The sequence below is a fragment of the Salvelinus sp. IW2-2015 genome, linkage group LG37, assembly GCF_002910315.2.
Source record: "Salvelinus sp. IW2-2015 linkage group LG37, ASM291031v2, whole genome shotgun sequence".
Taxonomy (NCBI): Eukaryota; Metazoa; Chordata; class Actinopteri; order Salmoniformes; family Salmonidae; genus Salvelinus; species Salvelinus sp. IW2-2015.
The window spans coordinates 18,610,423-18,632,009 of NC_036876.1; the positions used below are offsets into that span (position 1 = coordinate 18,610,423).

The 21,587-nt window shown below is 40.9% G+C and overlaps 1 protein-coding gene across 1 annotated transcript in view; it reads left to right on the plus strand.

The window, feature by feature from the left end:
- Positions 1–1,298: 1,298 nt before the first annotated feature.
- LOC111960074 (ELAV-like protein 2) overlaps positions 1,299–21,587 on the plus strand; it is a 40,926-nt gene continuing 20,637 nt past the window's right edge. Inside the window, exons 1-3 of the mRNA XM_023981978.3 lie at positions 1,299–1,394; positions 4,512–4,755; positions 16,982–17,085. Coding sequence (XP_023837746.1) covers positions 1,323–1,394; positions 4,512–4,755; positions 16,982–17,085 — 420 coding nt within the window. The 5' untranslated portion in view covers positions 1,299–1,322. The remainder of the gene's footprint in view (positions 1,395–4,511; positions 4,756–16,981; positions 17,086–21,587) is intronic.

The following is a 21,587-nucleotide window of genomic DNA, read 5'->3' on the forward strand; positions in this document are numbered from 1 at the left end:
GTTTAAGGGGAAACATTTACATGTCTTGAAATGGCCTAGTCAAAGCCCAGACCTCAATCCAATTGAGAATCTGTGGTATGACTTAAAGATTGCTGTACATCAGCGGAACCCATCCGACTTGAAGGAGCTGGAGCAGTTTTGCCATGAAGAATGGGCAAAAATCCTAGTGGCTAGATGTGCCAAGCTTATAGAGACATACCCCAAGAGACTTGCAGCTGTAATTGCTGCAAAATGTGGCTCTACAAAGTATTGACTTTGGGGGGGTTAATAGTTATGCACACTCAAGCTTTCAGTTTTTGTTGTCTTATTTCTTGTTTGTTTCACAATAAATTATTTTGCATCTTCAAAGTGGTAGGCATGTTGTGTAAATCAAATGATACAAACCCCCCAAAAATCCATTTGAATTCCAGGTTGTAAGGCAACAAAATAGGAAAAATGCCAAGGGGATTGAATACTTTCACAAGGCACTGTATACTGTAACATTCAAAATGTGTGAATCTTTCCTTTTAATGAGCTGCAGTCAAATGTGATTATAGTATGGTAATATGTTTCCATTTGCTGACTGCATTTATTGTCAACAGGAGACCTGTCCTGCTTTGTTGGGGTAGAACTGGCCAGTTGCTCAGACTTTGAATGTGGCATTGTTTACCAGTAGCAGGTGAAATGGAGCCTATCCACTTGATATTATAAGTTATATTTTATACTGTAGCAAGCTTGGATATACTCATCTTCTTGTGGTTGTAACCTTAGCATTAAGGTTAAAACCAAAGACCCAAAAGACCTGAAAAGTAACCTAATCGCTTTAAAATGTTATTTAATGACAACAGATTGGGGGATTGTTGTGCTTTGTGAGCTACATGAACACGGTTAGTGAATGTGTGTGTCAGCGTAATACAAGCAGTGCCTCTATATCTGGCAAGCTGCAGATGTAAGCTGTACTGTGCAGAGCTATTGATTTGCACTGTCCGATTTCAGTACATCTTGCGGTGAAGCATCCCACCCATTCAACTAATTGTCATTACTCATACATGTTCCTCATTTTGTGGTGGGATTTCTTTCTTGACTCCAACTCCTACAGATATTTCCCCAGTCTAATTTTTGCTCCTTGCTAAAGATGACTTATTATGAGAAATTGACTTTTGTCACTGCCTCTCCGGGTGAAGCCAATCTGCAATGGACGGCCAGTGCCAAGAAAGAATCTCCCACTCCCCATCTCCTAACTATGACATGTTATCGTCACTGACTTGCTTTTTATATTTACTGTGAATCTAACATACAGTACTTTCTGTGTCCACATTTGCAGACGACAACTTCTAACAAACATGGCAGTCAGACTGTGCGACGTGGCTTCTCTGCTCAGAAGTGGTTCGTGGGCGGCAGAGCCTTGGACTGGGGTTGGTGGCACTTCTTCTTGAATTAATTTGGCCAATAATGCTCATTGTCTCAGGCCATACCAATGGCTAGCTCTTACCCGTTTTGGATGCATTTTAATATTTTTTTGCCAGAACAGTCTTTGTTCAATATTAGGCTAATTTATGGTGATTTTTAAATACATATATTTTGGGTATGAAATACTCTATGTAGTCTGTCTGCATTGGTATGGTCTAAAACTGTATCTCCACTTTGATAATAACTGTCTGAATGCATGCACTTTTGAATGTAGTATAGCATTTCAAATATGGACTTTGACCTCTTAGCACATTTTTACTTGTATTTAGCCTAAATGAATGACTATTCAGTTAGTGCTTGAATGAAACTTATGAATTGTGCTGCCTCTGACTGGACATATTTGAATATGGATGTATCTTCATACTTGTTGGGCGATGCATCAAATTGTAACTTTGTAGGATACATTTTGGATGTTGACCTTAATTAAATAGCCTCTCCCGTTCTGCCTTTGTTTTGTAGTGCCAGAATTCCCACAGTTGTAGCCTGGCCTAGTTTCATTTTTAAATCTTTGTCTTCACAACACATCTTCCTGACTTGAATGTTGCCACTGTGGAGTAGGCATACTGGATTTCACCCAGTTTGCCTTTGAAAGATATTTATATAAATGCAACACAGCAGTGCATCTTCTCACATTAGTTGATCAGTGTTTGTTTTCTGCCAGCTTGACATCAGCAATTAAATTGAATAGTTTATTTTCTCATTATCCTCATAAGAGGAAAGGACAGATGTCTGCAGGAGCGGTAACTATTTTGGCGTCCCTTTCTTTTCCATGACAGTGCAGACATCAAAAAATGGTACACCTATTCAAAGGTAGTCTGCTCACCTTCGTCTCATATTTGAGATGCCATTGAAGGATAGGCTAGTTTAATTTAAAAAAACATTTGATTACAGTAACACACAAAGTTTGTCATGCTTTGTCTTTTTTTCAAGCTCCCATCCCTGTGAGAATGAAGGGAACATTAATTTTGTTTAGAGCAGCCTGAAAGTGTATTTCACCTCAGCTATAGTCTCAGGAGAAGTGTCATTTGATAATGTATGTTGCAATTCAGGGCTGTGTTTTCAAAGTAATTGTTCACTGTAGAATTAGGCCTAACGGTAATAATCTGCAGTGCCTTGTAAAAGGATTTACCCCCTTGGTGTTTTTCCTATTTTGTTGCATTACAGCCTGTAATTTAAATTGATTTTTATTTGGATTTCATGTAATGGACACACACAAAATAGTCCAAATTGGTGAAGTGAAATTTTAAAAATAATTTGTTTCAAAACATTAAAAAAAATAAAAAAACGGAAAGGTGATACGTGTATATGTATTCACTCCCTTTGCTATGAAGCCCCTAAATAAGATCTGGTGCAACCAATTACCTTCAGAAGTCACATAATTAGTTAAATAATGTCCACCTGTGTGCAATCTAAGTGTCACATGATCTGTCACATGATCTCAGGATATATACTCCTGTTCTGAAAGGCCCCAGATTCTGCAACACCACTAAGCAAGGGGTACCACCAAGCAAGCGGCACCATGAATACCAAGGAGCTGTCCAAATAGGTCATGGACAAAGTTGTGGAGAAGTACAGATCAGGGTTGGGTTATAAAAAAATATCCTAAACTTTGAACATCCCACTGAGCACCATTTAAATCCGTTATTAAAAAATGGAAAAAAAATATGGCACCACAACAAACCTGCCAAGAGAGTGCCGCCCACCAAAACTCACAGACCAGGCAAGGAGGGCATTAATCAGAGAAGCAACAAAGAGACCAAAGATAACCCTGAAGGAGCTGCAAATCTCCACAGCGGAGATTGGAGTGTCTGTCCATAGGACCACTTTAATCCGTACACTCCACAGAGCTGGGCTTTACGGAAGAGTGGCCAGAAAAAGGTCATTGCGGAAAAAATATATATAAGTGAACACGTTTGGTGTTCGCCAAAAGGCGTATGGGAGACTCCCCAAACATATGGAAGAAGGTACTCTGGTCAGATGAGACTAAAATTGAGCTTTTTGGCTATCAAGGAAAACGCTACGTCTGGTGCAAACCCAACACTTCTCATCACCCCGAGAACACCATCCCCACAGTGAAGCATGGTGGTGGCTGCATAATGCTGTGGAGATGTTTTTCATCGGCAGGGACTGGGAAACTGGTCAGAATTGAAAGAATGATGAATGGTGCTAAATACAAGGAAATTCTTGAGGGAAACCTGTTTCAGTCTTCCAGAGATTTGAGACTGGGACAGAGACTCACCTTCCAGCAGGACAATGACCCTAAGCATACTGCTAAATCAACGCTTGAGTGGTTTAAGGGGAAACATTTTAAATGTCTTGGAATGGCCTAGTCACAGACCAGACCTCATATCCAATTGAGAATCTGTGGTATGACTTAAAGATTGCTGTACACCAGCGGAACCCATCCAACTTGAAGGAGCTGGAGTAGTATTGCCTTGAAGAACGGGCAAAAATCCCAGTGGCTAGATGTGCCAAGCTTATGGAGACATACCCCAAGAGACTTGCAGCTGTAATTGCTGCAAAATGTGGCTCTACAAAGTATGTTGACTTTGGGGGGGTGAATAGTTATGCATGCTCAAGTTTTCTGTTTTTGTCTTATTTCTTGTTTTTCCCCCKAAAAAATATTTTGCATCTTCAAAGTGGTAGGCATGTTGTGTAAATCAAGTTATATAAATCCCCCCAAAATCTATTTTAATTCCAGGTTGTAAGGCAACAAAATAGGAAAAATGCCAAGGGGGTGTATACTTTCACAAGGCACTGTATAAATCTCAATGATAACTAGCATATTGTTCAACAGCCTTATAATTGTTTTTATTATGCTAATAGGCTACACATAATTTGTGTTCATTTAATTCAGTTGAGAATTTTTTTAGTTCAGTTCAGTCCGACCTTACTCTTCCCAAAAGCGAGAGACTGTAATTTTGATAATATGGTGTCATATAATGGCTTCAGTTAATTATATCCTTCATGTGAAAAGCATCTTTTTTAACTACCCAATTTTGGTTTGCTTCGTGTTTGATGTATTAGCATGTGGTCCTAACTTTACTTTTCTGTCTTTTTAGCAGGTAATTGCTGCCATGGAAACCCAGCTGTCCAATCGGCTCACTTGCAACAACACGAGCAATGGTCCCTCAACAATCTCACACAACTGCTCCTCTCCGGTAGAGTCAGGGAGCATAGAGGACAGTAAAACTAACTTGATAGTTAACTACTTGCCTCAGAACATGACCCAAGAAGAGCTCAAGAGTTTGTTTGGGAGCATCGGGGAAATCGAGTCCTGTAAATTAGTTAGAGACAAAATAACAGGTAAGGTATGTAGTTGCCATTGAATTGTTAACAGTGTTTTTGGGGTGTTTTTTGCATATCAGTTGATACCACAGACGTGGTGGTTTATGGGTGGATCTCATAGGCATTTGTCTCTATTGCATTCATATATTTTAGTTTCATAGCTTGATGCCTTTGATCTCCAGTGTCATGAATTATGGGATATTGTGTGCTTTACATTTTTTTTACCCCCAATCAAAGCATGGGTCTTGCTTTTTAAGATTATTTTTAGTGAGGTGAAATAGGCTCTCACTGAGAATTCATCAAGAAGCTGATTACACAGGTGCACCTTGTGTTGGGAAAATAAAAGGCACTCTAAAATGTGCAGTTTTGTCACACAACACAATGCCACAGGTGTCTCAAGATTTGAGGAAGTGTGAAATTGGCATGCTGACTCCAGGAAGGAATTGTCAGAGAATTTGAGCTGRTGTCAGAGAATTTAATGTTAATTCCTCTAACATAAGCCGCACGCACTCAACGTCGTTTTAGAAAATGTGGCCGTACATCCAACTGCAGACCACGTGTTACTACGCCTGCCCAGGACCTCCAATGGTTCTCTCCATTTTGCTCTAAGACTCGTCTGAAGGTCCCCTGTTACCAGTTTATGTGTATTAAAGGTGTATAAAATTGAGCACACAGCCATGCAATCTCCATAGACAAACACTGGCAGTAGAATGCCCCGTACTGAAGAGTTCCGTGACTTTCAACATGGCACCTTCATAGGATGCCACCTTTCCAACAAGTCAGTTCGTCAAATGTCTGCCCTGCTTGAGCTGCTCCGGTCAACTGTACGTGCTCTTATTGTGAAGTGGAAACGTCTAGATACAACAACAGCTCATCCGCGAAATAGGCCACACAAGCTCACAGAACGGGATCACGTAGTGCTGAGGCATGTAGGGCGTAAAGATTCTGTCCTCAATTGCAACACTCACTACTACGTCAGCACAATAACTGTTCGTCGGGAGCTTTATGAAATGGGTTTCCATGGCCGAGCAGCTGCACAAGCCTAGGATCACCATGCACAATGCCAAGCGTCAGTTGGAGTGGTAAAACTCGCCGCCATTGGACTCTGGAGCAGTGGAAACTCATTCTCTGGAGTGATGAATCACGCTTCACCATCAGGCAGTCCGACGGACGAATCTGTGTTTGACGGACACCAGGAGAACACTACCTGCCCCAATACATAGTGCCAACTATAAAGTTCGGTGGAGGAGGAATAATTGTCTGGTGCTGTTTTTCATGGTTTTGGCTAGGCCACATAGTTCCAATTAAGGGGAATCTTAACGCTATAGCATACAATGACATTCGAGACGATTCTGTGCTTCCAACTTTGTGGCAACAGTTTGGGGAAGGCCCTTTCCTGTTTCAGCATGACAATGCCCTAGTGCACAAAGCGAGGTCCATACAGAAATGCTTTGTTGAGATCGATGTGGGACAACTTGACTGCCCTGCACAGAGCCCTGACCTCAACCCCATCGGGATACATTTGGAACGCTGACTGCAAGCCAGGCCTAATCGCCCAACATCAGTTCCCGACCTCACTAATGCTCTTGTGGCTGAATGGAAGCAAATCACCGCAGCAATGTTCCAACATCTAGTGGAAAGCCTTCCCAGAAGAGTGGAGGCTGTCATAGCAGCGAAGGGGGGGACCAACTCCATATTAATGCCCATGACTTTGGAATGAGATGTTCGACGAGCAGGTGTCCACATACAATATGGAAATAGTTTAGGCAATAAAACTAAGGGGATAAGGCTCAATCAAGCTAGTCGTCATAACTACTTTCTTATCCATCAAATTGATTGATTTGATATGTTGAAATACTGTATCTTCACACCTAGAATAAAAACCTGCAGGCTTCCGTCATAACTTTCAAATTATTGGGGAAAAAGTTAAGAATTGCAGGGGACAGTTTGGAAAAAAACAAATCCCCGACTCGTCCGCGAGAATAATGGACATTCTGGAGTAATAATTACATAACCGAAGTTTTCTAGTAATACTAATCCCAAAATAGGATTTTGGTCACGTGCATGCGATGCATACATGTGTCACGTAAAGAGAGCAAGGGTTGAGGGAGCAGGGAATGTTTTTCCTAAACAAATGACCGATTTCAGTAACAGTAGTTTCTGTAATTTTCCAGTCAGAAATGGCTAATTATTTTCAGCTTCAGCAACACAGACAGCGTGATAAACACTGTTCTAGTTAGTCACTTGCATCAGACAAGCTCAGTGAATATAGTTGATTTGATTAAAACACATAGGATGTGTCAATATATGGAAAGATACGTTTTAAAATGTCGACCAATCGATTGGTTGACAAACTTGGTCAACGTGTTTTTTTTGTCTGGGACAGCCCTATAGAACGCTATATAAATTTCTCCTTAATGCAACTGCTGTTTCAGATTTCCAAAAAACTTTACGGAAAAAGCACACCATACAATAATCTGAGTACGGCGCTCAGACACAAAAAACAAGTCATACAGGTACCCGCTATGTTGTGGAGTCAACAGAAGTCAGAAATAGCATTATAAATATTCACTTACCTTTGATGATCTTCATCAAAATGCACTCCCAGGAATCCCAGTTCCACAATAAATGTTTGTTTTGTTCGATAAAGTCCATAATTTATGTCCAAATACCTCCTTTTTGTTTGCGCGTTTAGTACACAAATCCAAACTCAGGAGGTGTGGGCAAGTCCAGGCGAAAGTTCAGACAAAAAGCCATATTACAGTTTGTAGAAACATGTCAAACGAAGTATATAATCAATCTTTAGGATGTTTTTATCATAAATCTTCAATAATGTTTCAACCGGAGAATTCCTTTGTCTTTAGAAATGAAAAGGAACGCAGCTAACTCTCACGGGAGCGTGCAAGACTGAGCTCGTGGCACTCTGCCAGACCCCTGACTCAAACAGCTCTCATTCCCCCCTCCTTCACAGTAGAAGCATCAAACAAGGTTCTAAAGACCGTTGACATCTAGTGGAAGCCTTAGGAAGTGCATTATGACCCCATAGACACTGTATATTCGATAGGCACTGACTTGAAAACCTACAAACCTCAGATTTCCCACTTCCTGGTTGGATTTTCTTCTCAGATTTTTGCCTGCCATATGAGTTCTGTTATACTCACAGACATCATTCAAACAGTTTTAGAAAKTWCAGAGGGTTTTCTATCCAAATGTACTAATTATATGCATATCTTAGCTTCTGGGCCTGAGTAGCAGGCAGTTTACTCTGGGCACCTTATTCACCCAAGCTACTCAATACTGCCCCCAGCCATAAGAAGTTAACAAGACATTTGTGTTGTTGAAAAACGTGTTTTAATGATTCCAGCCTAAGTGTATGTAAACTTCCGTCTTCAAATGTACACTTGGAAATGACTAATAAAAGAACAAAAAATAAAACATTAACAAAAAATATAACATGATTAACATTCACTGTTAATTATTAGGTTTACACTCCGGAACTTATGGCCTCTGATCTATAATCACACTTCACTCTTCTTTACATTTCTCGTTGTACAACACAATAACATTTCAACTGGAGCTTTTTACCGCCATTTCCGATGGAGCTTTTGACTTTTTCTCCTTCTGGTTCCTAAGAGAGTGATAGCACAAGACTTGAAAAGCGAAGAGAAACGCAAAGCATAGCAGATATTAATAATGTGTTAAGCTCTGCACACATTACATATGTATGACAACCCAAAATTTGATAACATGATGATTCCCACTCTCTCTTCACATAGGATAGTTTTCTGCTGGGTTCCACAAAAATGAAGGCCCTAAAAAACCTCCTCATGCTTCCACCCAGTCTTCCCCCTCCGGCCACAGGTTCCAAAAGGTGTTCCCAAACCATGTCATTCTCACTTTGCTGCCCATCTCCCTCCTACATGGCCACCCAATATACACTTGCGGTGGTCTTAACCAACTTTACCTCATCTTGAGGTAACTCAGCACTGTATATATGTTTCAACATCCACCAAAGTAACCCTGTTATTACTAAGACTGCCCATGATGCATACTTCACAATACACCTTGTTGGCGCTGTAGTCCAGTTCCACGCTGTTAATATAGCATCCTTCGCTACTATTACTGCTCCTTCAGTTACTGTCCCTACAGCGACCTCTGTGAGAATAACTAGTGCATGGAATCTGTCTCCTGCTCTCATTTTAACTTCGTGGTTCACTGATAGATCTAGGACTGAATCGTTCAGATACTACCTACCTATCTCCCAACTCATACCCGTTCCCCTAGCCACCAGCATCCCAATGACCTTCTGTGGATAATACTTTCCTGTGCTCAGGTTAGGTACCCCTTGGTCATCCCAAGGCCGATCTATACTCCACCCCTTTGTGAACACCCTCGTTACAGTGTAAACTTTGTGTCCCAACTGTTAATAAACAGCCACCTTCTGACACTTTCCATTTACCGTCACTCGGTCCCAATCTTCTGGGAAATGTGTCAAGTGTTTGCTGGCTGGTGTTGGAAGAGTATCCAACCTAACAAAACTCTGAGTCACATGTTTCTTAATCACACTCTGCAGGAGATGTGATGCTATTATTACAGCGAACTTCCCTTCCGGTGATGTGGCCTCCTGTATACAGGGATCTGTGCCTATTTTTTTCAAGCGTTGTGCCTTCTCTGACAAAACCCATCACTGAAAGTTGACAATAGTGTCTGAAATGACAACACTATCTCTGCTACTCACACCATGATCTGGGTATGTGTAATGTTCAATTTAACTTCATAGTAGTCTCTATATTGTGCACAGTTAGCTCGTATTAGAGGGAGGACAGCTATCTCCTGTAACAATATACATAGAGGAGTGGTATTATTCCCCAGAGACTATCACCTGTTCCTTCATTTATGAGCCCCACAGATCTCCGCCCCAGTCACGTTCCGCTCTCCCAATTCCCTATAATGTTCATGCCTTGGTTTTTGAAACTCCACAGAGTACACTGATGTCGATCCTGCCAGACTCTGCAATTGTCTCATGCAGGCCCCGTATGTACCTCGCCTCCTGCTACAAATTTATTTGCACATAAATTGTCTAACCCATAACACATTAGTCACTACTACTAATCCACTTCTATAGTTATAACATTCTCAAGACAATTAGTCAATTTCCAACAATCCCTCCTCTGGAACAATGATCTTATGATCCACGGCACCTAGAAATATCTTGACTTAAACAGGGAAGAGAGAAAATATATGTTTTAATCATTTCACACCCCCTTTATGCAAATGAGATTGGGGAAAGAAGTGTCCATCTGTTCTATGCCAATGGGATGCTAGTCTCCATGCCAGTCTCCATCCTCATCCTCGGGTGTTAACGCAAGAAGCAGACTGAGCCTTTATATGTCATTAATTGTCCTGTATCATCCAGCACAGTCCATATCTATTGATGCACTTTAACATTAGGTTTCAGATGACATGGTAACCCAAAACCCATTCATGGTTGACCCAAGCTATCATCTAGTGCCGTGTTGCGCACAATTTTTTTGTAAGGGGGGCACTTTGGGTTGAGACAATCATTCAGTGGGCCGCACAGATCTTTAATTTGCTGTACTTTTTCTTCCAATATCAACATGCAATTGATTTGATGTGCAGCTCATCACAAATATATACATACACACATCAAATAGGCTACATCACATGTATAAGTCCCATATTAAGGGTTGTTACCTCAGTATTTGGATGAGCGAAAATGTCCCTTGACTGAATTCATTCTAAATGTATAGTCTGTTGTTGCTATCCTTGTGATGCAATCCAGGTGTGCATCTGTTTCTCTGTTTTTGTTTTACAATGTTCTTTGTTGAAAATGTTGCTTCACATAAATAAGTGCTGACAAAAAAATTGTCACCTTTTGCACACACTGCTTCAGAAGTGGATACTCGGTGTCTGACAGAAGGCTCCAGAAATGGGTAACACCTGATCTTAGTTCACCTTGCAATGTGTCATTTGGCTGCAGCTCCACTATCTCACTCTCTATTCCAGCACGGTCAGGACAGAGGGCTGTGATGACTGGGGTCAGAGTTGACACTGGCACATGAAAGGGGTTCTCAATTAAGTTGAAAAACTTGTACTCCATGATATCCTTGAATCTTGACTCAAACTCCAACTCTTCCAACACACACACAAATGCATCATAGCTAAAATGTTGCAGTATGTCTGGGTTGGATGTGGTGACTGTGCTGAGTTCTGGGAAATAAACAAACTGTCTGTCAGGTATGAACAGTGTGGAGATTTTATTTTGAAATGCTGTGACCACAGGCAGCATTTCCCCCAGAGTTTTAGCTTTCCCTTGGAGCTGGAGATTCACCGTGTTCAGGTGGCAGGTGATGTCAGTTAAAAAAGCCAGCTTTAATATCCACTGTGGATCATCCAGCTCTTGCTCCTCTCTCCCCTTGCTTGGGACAATTTCACGGATTTGAGGGAAGAGAGAGAGAAATCTTTCCACTCTGCCACGAGACAACCATCTCACCTCATTGTGAAATATCAAGTCGCAGTATTCTGTCTGGTATTCCTCCAGCAACTTGCAGAATTGCCGGTGATTCAGTGCCCTCGCAATAATAATGTTCACCACACACACCTTGCTGCATTACATTGGGGGCTCCCGAGTGGCACAGTGGTCTAAAGCACTGCATCTCAGTGCTAGAGGCGTCACTACAGACTCTGGTTCAATTTCAGGCTTAATCACAACTGGTCGTGATTGGGAGTCCCATAGGGCGGCGCACAATTGGCCCAGCATTGGTCCGGGTTAGGGTTTGGCCGGGTTAAGCCGTCATTGTAAATAAGAATTTGTTCTTAACTGACTAATAAAAAATTATTTAAGTCACAGTCTTTGAGTTTAGCCACAAGTGCTTCCTGATGAATGATACAATGAAACGTAATAAATTCTGGAATATCCTCTCTTTCTCATCAGGCCTATGAGTCCCTTCTCCTTCCCTCGCATGTTTAGGGTGCCGTAAGTGCACACAGATGCCAGATTTGACCAGTCAATATTATTATCAGCAAAGAATGTAACGAGGGCTTTCCGAATATCCTCTCCTCGTGTTTGTCCCTGAAGGGGTAGCAAACATAAAAGTTTCTCTCTGAACGACTCGTTTTGAGGGAAGTGGACCCAAACACATAATTGGGCAATGTCACATACGTCAGTGCTTTCGTCAAGCGCAATACTAAAACATGGCACCAAGGATATGTCAGTAATCAGTTGCATACCGATGTCCTCGCCGATGTCTTCTATGCGTCATGTTATGGTCGAGTCTGACAGTTGCAGTCCCTTAATTTGCTTTAAAATAGCTTCCTTGTTTGTGAAATCAGCATTCAATATTTCGGCTGAGGCCAAAAAACATTCTTTGACAATCTCCGCATCTGTGAAGGCCGCCTTGTTTCTCGCGAGTATCCAAGCAATCTCATATGTCGCCTCTGTCGTTTTCTCTGTAACAGTGCTAGATCTGTCCATCATTTGTTGTTGTCCTTTGAGCTGTCCGTTGAGTTGGTCTATTTTGTTGTTTCAGAGGTTGCTTTGTGTTGGATATGTTTTGTCAAGGTGGGCATAGTGTGACTGGAAATGTCGCTCTAAATTTGCTCGTTTAAGTATGTTCTTTCCCTGTACTTCAGAAACCATTTAAAAACCTTTCAAACATTTCCATCACTCTGCGTACCCAGTTTAAAACCAAATTTAAAAGACCGCACACAATAAATCAAACAAGGTATTAACACCATTAACCCATATTTATAACCGGTGTGTGTGGTAAAGCGTAGTTGAAAAAAACACATGGACAGGCTTTACTTATCTGGGAGCTGTTGTCATGTTTGCCTACTATGCCCGCCTGAGTTTACCTGTATGATCACATCARTTTATGCTCAGTTGGATTGAGAAGGTGTTGTCGTGTGTGCCGAATGAGATTGTCTGATATGTTTTCACTGGAAATAACACATTTGTTGTACCTCAACTTTGCAGCTGTAATAAAGTGTGACATACTCCAGTTAGATTTAGGCTTGTTGGCTATCTGAATAGGAGTCTGAAGGTGTCATTTTACTCTTGCAATGCACTAGTGCTGTGAGAGCACACATAAATTTTTTTAGAAGTTGGCAAGTTGAATTATAATTTGCAGCGTGATTTATGTTGTAACTTTACTTTAACAGTTTCTTTGAGGAGGAACTTTAGTTTTAGTTGACGGCGTAAAACACACTTTTCGATCACAAGCTGCAGTAGCAGCTCTCTCATCTGTTGTGAATGTTACGGTGCATTTGCTCCCAGCACATGTGTGTTTGGGAGTGGAAAATGTCACTCTGTCTCTGTTGACCATAGAGGAAACCTAGTGTTGGCGCTAGAGCTGGGGGCGATATGGACAAAAATCCATATCACGATAAATTGACTGAATTATCACAATAACGATAAATTGAACAATGTTTTTTTAWTTTTTTTTATTACACTTAACTTCTTCTACTACTTTAAATGTTGTGGCTATCAATTGTCCTGTTAGCAATAGCCCATATTAGCAGACTTTAATTTCAAACTTCCTACTCCTTTAGTAAAGGCTACTTATCGATATAAGTAAAATGCCATCGATAATTGGTCTCTTCGGTTGGTGTCAATAATTTTCGGTTTATAATCTCAGCTCTAGTTGGAGCCCTCTCATCACTTTACTTTCCATACTGCATGCACATCTCTGTCCTAATTTCTTTTAATTTCTGTTTGACTGGATGGTGATTCAAAGTGTCTCTTGTGGCAGTGTATTTAGGCTAATCAACCTACCCCTGTATGCTACTTGTGCTAGGTACCTCAAATGTTAGGTAATCACCAAACATCTGAGAGATGAATCTCTTTCTCCCTGATTTGGCTCATCATGGACCCTTGATGTCCTCTCTCCTTTAGCTTGGAGCCATAGACTTTACTCTGTGCTGGGTGAAATCCCCTTTGCCCCCAGTGCTTGGAACGACTGTGGAGCCAATTACAGTATAGGCAGATGTTTGAGGGAGCCCAATCGGAACAAAGGGAGTGCGAGGTATACATAGGAAGGCTTAATTTCTGCCTCAGATTTGTAGTTCTCTCACATCCCAGTGAGGGAGGCTTTGCTTCACTTCACTGTTTTTCCTGGCTATAGCACTCCCCGAGATGGAAGGGGAATTTACGTTTATGAACTGTTCATCATACAAGCGGAGGAACCTGTGCAAGCAATGACTCACGGTGATAGCCCATATTGAGCCAGAATGGGAGTGAAGCTTCCCATTTATAGCATGTAAAAAGGCACCATCTGTTTGAAGAGAGGCCTCTAGAAAGCCAACACCTCAAACTCTTGTTGAATCTGCATCCCCCATTGCATTACATGTGTATGTTTGATGGCGTTAATATTAGTTTTCCTTTGTGGCCATGTTTGTGAACTTAAATTAAGGGGTAGTTTGTGCCCGCTACCATGGGAATATGAAAATATTGATATGGGCAAAGATTTTTGGCATAATCTAATAGTTGTTTCGGTAACACTTTACTTGACAACCAGTGTCATAGCACGTTATGATATGGTTATAATACTGTCATGACCCATATATACAAACGTATGTGGACACCCTTTCGAAGTGTATAAGCTATTTCAGCCACACCCGTTGCTGACAGGTATATACAATTGAGCACACAGCCATGCAATCTCCATAGACAGACATTGAACGGCCTTACTGAAGAGCTCAGTTTCTTTCAACGTGGCATCGTCATAGGATTCCAACATGTCAGTTCATAAAATTGCTGCCCTGGTCAACTGTAAGTGCTGTTATTGTGAAGTGGAAACGTATAGGAGCAACAACGGCTCAGCCGTGAAGTGGTAGGCCACACAAGCTCACAGAACAAGACCGCTGAAGTGCGTAGCGTGTAAAAATTGTCTGTCCTCTGTTGCAACGCTCACTACCAAGTTCCATACCACCTTTGGAAGCAACGTCAGCGCAAGAACTTCGTCGGGAGCTTCATGGGTTTTAATGTCGGAACAGCCGCACACAAGCCTAAGATCACTAATGCGCAATGCCAAGCGTCGGCTGGAGTGGTGTAAAGCTCACCGCCATTTCGACTCTGGAGCAGTGTAAACACCTTCTCCAAACTAAAGTTTGGTGTAATAGTGGTCTGGGGCTGTTTTTCAAGGTTTGGGCTAGACCCCTTTAGTTCCAGTGAAGGGAAATCTTAACGATACATCATTTAATGACATTCTTGACGATTCTGGGCTTCCAACTTTGTGGCAACAGTTTCAGGAAGGCCCTTTCCTGTTTCACCATGACAGTCCCCCGGTGCACAAAGCGAGGTTCATACAGAAATGCTTTGTCGAGATCGGTGTGGAAGAACGACTGGCCTGCACAGAGCCCTGACCTCAACCCTATCGAACACCTTTGGGATGAATTGAAACGCAGACTGTGAGCCAGGCCTAATCACCCAACATCAGTGCCCGACCTCATTAATGCTCTTGTGGCTGAATGGATGAAATTCCCCACAGCAATGTTCCAACATTTGGTGGAAAGCCTTTCCAGAAGAGTGGAGGCTGTTATCGCAGCGAAGGGGGGACTGACTCCATATTAATGCCCATGATTTTGACGAGTATCCTTTTGGCCATGAAGTGTATTTACAGCTTTTGTGACATATTGCGTTATTTTATGACTTTTTTCAAATGTTGTTCCTCTGCCAAGAAGTTTCCTTTCGTTGTAATGAATTCTTTAGTCATTTAAAAAAATGTATTATTAACTTGTCAAATACACTTGATGACACTGTCAAGAAGCATTATAATCATATAAGCCAAATAGGCCTATCACGTACATGCCCTTCAGTCAGTGATCAGTCAAAAAGAGGGTGTCTTGTCCTGCATTCATCTCGTCCGACATTCATCCCAGTCATCAGCCAAATAGAGTTTACTTGTCTTGCTGAGAATTCTGGTATGTTTTGTTACCCATGAATGTCTTTTTCATCTGTTGTACACTGACTAACTTAAGTGATTTTATTATTTTAAGCATAAGGGAAGGTATATTTCTTTCTGACATCAATGTGTGCGCAATTATAATTTAATATGTTACATTTCAGAAAATGTTATATAACATAAACATACTGTTGACAGGTGGGCTATGGTGTGGTAGGTTTTGTGGGTTTTGACACTCTTATGTTGGTGTCATAACCAGCCATAACATAACGCAATATGTCACAACAGGTCTAAATATGCGTCACGGCGGTGTTATAACAGTGTCATAACGTGTTAGACGCTGGCTGTCAAGTAAAGTGTTTACTGTTGTTTCAAATGCTGACCGTTGTATGTGGCTTCCTGTTTTAGAATATCCTGTGGTTGAAAACATTTTGATTGAAAGGGATTGGCGGTCTACAATAGATTACTATGCTGTCGCTGGATAGGAAGTAGTGTTTAGAGCATCAGGGCTGCACTGGATTGGCAGTAATTAGGAATTAATATATTATTTTTTGTGTGTGTGATGTAGGGCCGCACCATTGAGGCTGCAAGTTCATCATATGCCTTTTTAAATTTGAACTACTGTATTGTATTCTAAATCAAATCAAATTGTATTGGTCACATACACGTGTTTAGCAGATGTTATTGCGGGTGTAGTGAAATGCTAGACTAGATACGGACACATCTTGTGTGTCCTGTTGGATTCTGGGTTAAACTTGGAACATTGCTACCCTAGAGACATGATACATTAGAAGTAAGATTATAGTATCTGAGGGGTGATAGAGACTGGTTTTTACATTAGAAGTTAATGGTTACCTGTAGGAGCCAGATGGCTTTGGAATGTGCTGGGTGGATGGGAGGAAGTCACAGGATTGCTATAGGGGATACGGGTGGAGTTCTTTGGATTAGGCAAATGAGGGGTTGAGGTCAGGTCAGATCCCCTTAGGGTAATAAACCATTATTTCTCCCTTATCAGTTTGTCTTCCTGTCGAACCATAAAATATGTAAGGATTGGAGAGGAGAAGGAGTGCCTAAATTGGAGTATATATATACTTGTGATGGTGGAAACATGTTTTGTCTAATGTAGCTGTATTGATCCACTAGGAAGAATAAACTTGGTTAAGCTTTCATAATGTCCGTTGAGTTTTTTCTCTGAGAATTAGAACCTAACCGTCCATATCTAGTCTATTGCATTGATGTGGCCTACTGTGTGTGGTCAAGACAAACCTGATCTGATCACAGCCAAGCTTGTAAATTCTAATTGGTTTGTTTTCTGATTGCAGGGCAGAGCCTAGGTTATGGATTTGTGAATTACATGGACCCAAAAGATGCAGAAAAAGCCATCAACACCTTAAATGGCCTGAGACTTCAGACCAAAACCATTAAGGTAAGCACCTGATCTCTATCGGGTATTGCATGTGATTGTTCATTCAATTGCCTATCATGATGGTAGTTTTAGTACACTGAAAAAATATATAAACGCAACATGTAAAGTGTTGGTTTCATGAGTTGAGGAGTATTTGTCATTCCTTTTGTGTGGAAAAACTCATTCTGATTGGGTGGGCTGGCTGCCCAGTGAGTGGGCCTATGCCCTCCCAGGCCCACCTATGGCTGCACCCCTGCCCAGTCATGTGAAAGCCATAGATTAGGGCCTAATGAATTAATTTCAATTGACTTACTTCCTTATATGAACTGTAACTCAGTAAAATCTTTGAAATTGTTGCATGTTGAGTTTTTATATTTTTGTTAACACATAGTATCTCATGGCAAAAATAACCATTTCATGGTAGTTGTGTGCTGTCCACATGTTTTAACATCCTGTCTTTTATTAAGGTGATGCGTTGTGAGGAGATAGCCATTAATAACTGTGTCGCTATGAGGCCTCTAGTAGAGCAAAACTGTTTCTATGGCTGCATGTGCTACCTTAGCTCGTAGAGCGCCTGTGTATGATGCCGGTACAGGGAGGGGGCTCACTTACTAGCATTCATCTGGCAGAGCAGGTAAAGATAGATGTGCTGGAGAAAAACCAATTTGCTTCATACACTGCATCAGGACCTGTGAATGCAGGGGCTAATTTATTGGATGCGGTTTTCCATGAACCGTACATACACAGCGTTGGCCTGATCTCGAAGGGGAGTGCAGGGGGGAGAAAATGGCTGCTTGCGAAAACGTATTCAGTGATAATGAAGGGATTTTGAATGGCACCAAATTGTGTAATGCAAGCTTGATTACCGTTAATGTATATCGAGGACTGGAGATGTGGCATGTGGCGAGCACCATTGTATATGCGTGAATCAAACATAAAACAGGGCTTTTTCTCCCCGCCCCCTTCCGAACCGCAACTGGAACACAGGATCGGTTTTATTTATTTTCTCATCACAAATCACCTGACATTCTCCAACTGCTCTGTCAGAAATGCAAATACACCCCAGTGAGTCAGCAGAATATACTTTGCAAGTATTAGTGTCAATTGAAGTGTGAAGGTGAAACTGGGGGAGAGAAGGGATGGGCATAATGGAGTGTGGGGGGTTCGAAGCTTTCACTTTCACCTGTCTTTCCTTTAGGTTAATGAGAGGGGGACGTACGAGAGGGATGTGGACGGGGCGGGGGTCTCATCGATCGGGGAGCACCAAAAGGGATTCCTATTTGGAGGTTTAATTTAAGCAAGTGAATTTTATTGATAGAATCTGTCAGGTGAGATTGCAGAGGGTCTTGGTGGAGGACTATTTAGCGAATCTGACACTGTAATTAAATACGCCCGCAGTTCACTCGCCAGATAATAGACGGCCCTGTCTCACACACAGACCCGTAGGCAGCCACGAGGCACAGGGAGGAGCAGGACGCAACAGCCATGACTGCTCCACACTGTCCTCACACACTAGCTGTGTCCGAATACCCATACTAGCATACTACATACTTACACTACATATTATTTACTCATCGTCGCATAGTATTTACCACTTACCGTTTAGTAAATAGTATGCCACAGCCGCAATGCAGTAGTAGCTCCTGACTGGCCGAGGAGGTGGGGCGGGGCCGAGTGCTGGTGAATATTTCAGAATTAGAAATGTCCAATTTGATTAATTTCTCTAAACTCTGAATAGAATATGAATGGAGTTATAGGCCTACTCAGGCTAGTTAGGCAGACTATCACATTTGACCTTAGCCCATATAGCCCATCTACAATGCTTTCAGAAAGTATTCATATCCCTTCACTTATTCCACATTTTGTTGTTAAAGCCTCTATTCAAAATGGTTTATATTTTGTCTCATCTAACGACACACAATACCCCGTCATGACAAAGTGAAAACAGGTTTTTTGACATTTTTGCAAATTTATTGAAAATGAAATGTGACTGGCCGCCTCAAATCGGTCATATGTAGAACAATTGTAAAAAAAATAAAAAAAATAATTACATTGGTAAAAAGTAGACTCAGAGCTAAAAAATGGTACATCATACACAACATTTTTCAGGAACAATGGGAAAGTAATTCTGCTTTCAGTTGATAAACTTGTAAACTCACTTTTGAATGGAATTTTTAAAATGTACTTAAGTATCAAAGTAAAAGAATAAGTAATTTTAAATTCCTTATATTAAACCAATTTTTTTAGATTTTTATTGATGGATAGCCAGGGGCACACTCCAACACTCAGACATAATTTACAAAAGAAGCATTTGTGTTTAGTGAGTCTGCAAGCTCAAATGCAGTAGGGATGACCAGGGATGTTCTCTTGATAAGTGTGTGAATTGGGAAAAAATTCTGTCAAAATGTAACGAGTACTTTTGTGTGTCAGGGAAAATGTATGGAGTACAAAATACATTATTTTATTTTGGAATGTAGTGAAGAAAAAGTAGTACTTTAAAATATTTTTACTGAAGTACTTTACACCATTGCCCAAAGGCCTGCACACCAGTACATTAGCATACTTTATATATTGTTACACATGCACTTATCACACAGTATTCCATACAATAGCTAAGGTCATGCAACCGGAGTTGAAACCTGAGTGAGGTGCACATGTATAGTACATAAACAGATGCATGTGCCATATATTTATGTGGTGGACACTTGATACGGTCACATGATATTGTTGTGGTATGTCACAAAATCATGTGACGACTACACATATCAATATTCATTTTATATATCAATATTTTGCTCAATAAGTCTTGCTAAGTGGATGGTTCTCTACAGAAGGTGTAAACGGTACAGGCAAATGGTTACTTGCATAGTAGCAATATCAAAAAGAGATAGTGTCAATGTAAATAATATAATATACAGTACACAAACAATATCAATAACAATAGTGATAGACGAGGTAGTTATATGCATACAATCAGGGGTAAAGTGGCTGAGCAGAAGGATATAAAAAAAATAGTAGCAGCAACGTGTGTTAGGAGAGAGTCATTTTAATGGAGGCACTGCAGATAGTGCTGATGACTTGTCTGTCCAAACCACGCATGAGCAAGGGAATCTATATTTGGAGAGCCTGTTTCTGTCCTGTCCTTGACTTTGGTGCAGGGCATGTGATGTCCATAGCCTCTTCGTCACAAAACTCCCTGATCTTCTCAAAAATATACATTTGTCTAATCAAAACGTGTCTATAATCAAAATGTGTTATTTATGATTTACATACAAGTGTTGTCATCAATTCCTTGTAGAGATGCCACTGCTGCTTTTGTCACATGGGATGGCAGCAGCTTTCCACCAAAGTGTTTGTGTCCTGTGTGGCGTCCTGGTAATAATATTTCATTATCCTCTGCGTAGTTGTTGATGAAGTTCACCACTCGCTGCAAGTCCTCATGCTTCAGGTGTAACCTGTGCTTGCTTGGGCTAGCTCTCTTCTTGATGGGAGACATTAGACCATTATCCTTGTATGTCATAGAAAGCTAAAGTTAACAAAATAGTTTGTTAGCTAGTTAACATTAGGCTATAACTAGCAATGCGAAATGGCATTCTGAGAAAACATCACTGACGTTACACACACTTCATACACATAAGTTAATGTTAGCTAGCAAGCCAGCCATCTAACTTCAGCTAATGTTAGCTAGCTAACAGCAAGCTTTAACTTGGTCTTTTGTTTAGACATGTAATGTTAGCTAAACAATTAACTATAATCCCAATCCATAATGTAACGTTTCTCGCAATACAAACCGATTGTCATAGCTATGACAAAAGTTAACCAAATAGATTCAATGTTAGCTAGTTAGCTAGCTAACATTAGGCTATAACTAACAGTGCGAAATTACATTCTGAGAAAACATCACAAACGTTACACACACTTCATACACATAAATTAATCTACAATATCTAATTAAATAAAAATGTTTTCACCTAAATCAGGGATTTCCTCGTCGTCTGATTAATTTTTAAGTCAGAGTCAGCATGGCACAATTGTCCTCCAGAAGTAGTCCATCACAACTTTTTCCCACTGACCTTTGTCGATAGTGCCTGATACATTCAGGGCAACTGTTATTGAACAGTAGCAACATATTTGCAGTTCTCTATGGCTAACGTTATATCTTTCGAACAAACTGCCATAGAAAGAATTATCTACGCATAATGAGAAGCTCACTTTATAGACACAAGATGCTACACCGCAGACCAGTCTGAAACTCATCTCTTGGCATGTTCAGACCACTCATTATCTCAGCCAATCATGGCTAGCGGGAAGGTTCCTGACTTTTTCTTTGGCTAAACGAACCAGGCTCGTAATTTAACAGATGTATTTGTATTTACAGATGGCACAACATTTTTATTAAGGCACATGACTGTTCTTATGGTCGAGAAGGCATTTCTGCACGCATTTTGATAATTAAAAAAATGTTTAAGTTCAAACATCTCACCTGTGAAGTCGTGCATTCCAGGTGACTACCCCAGTAAGTT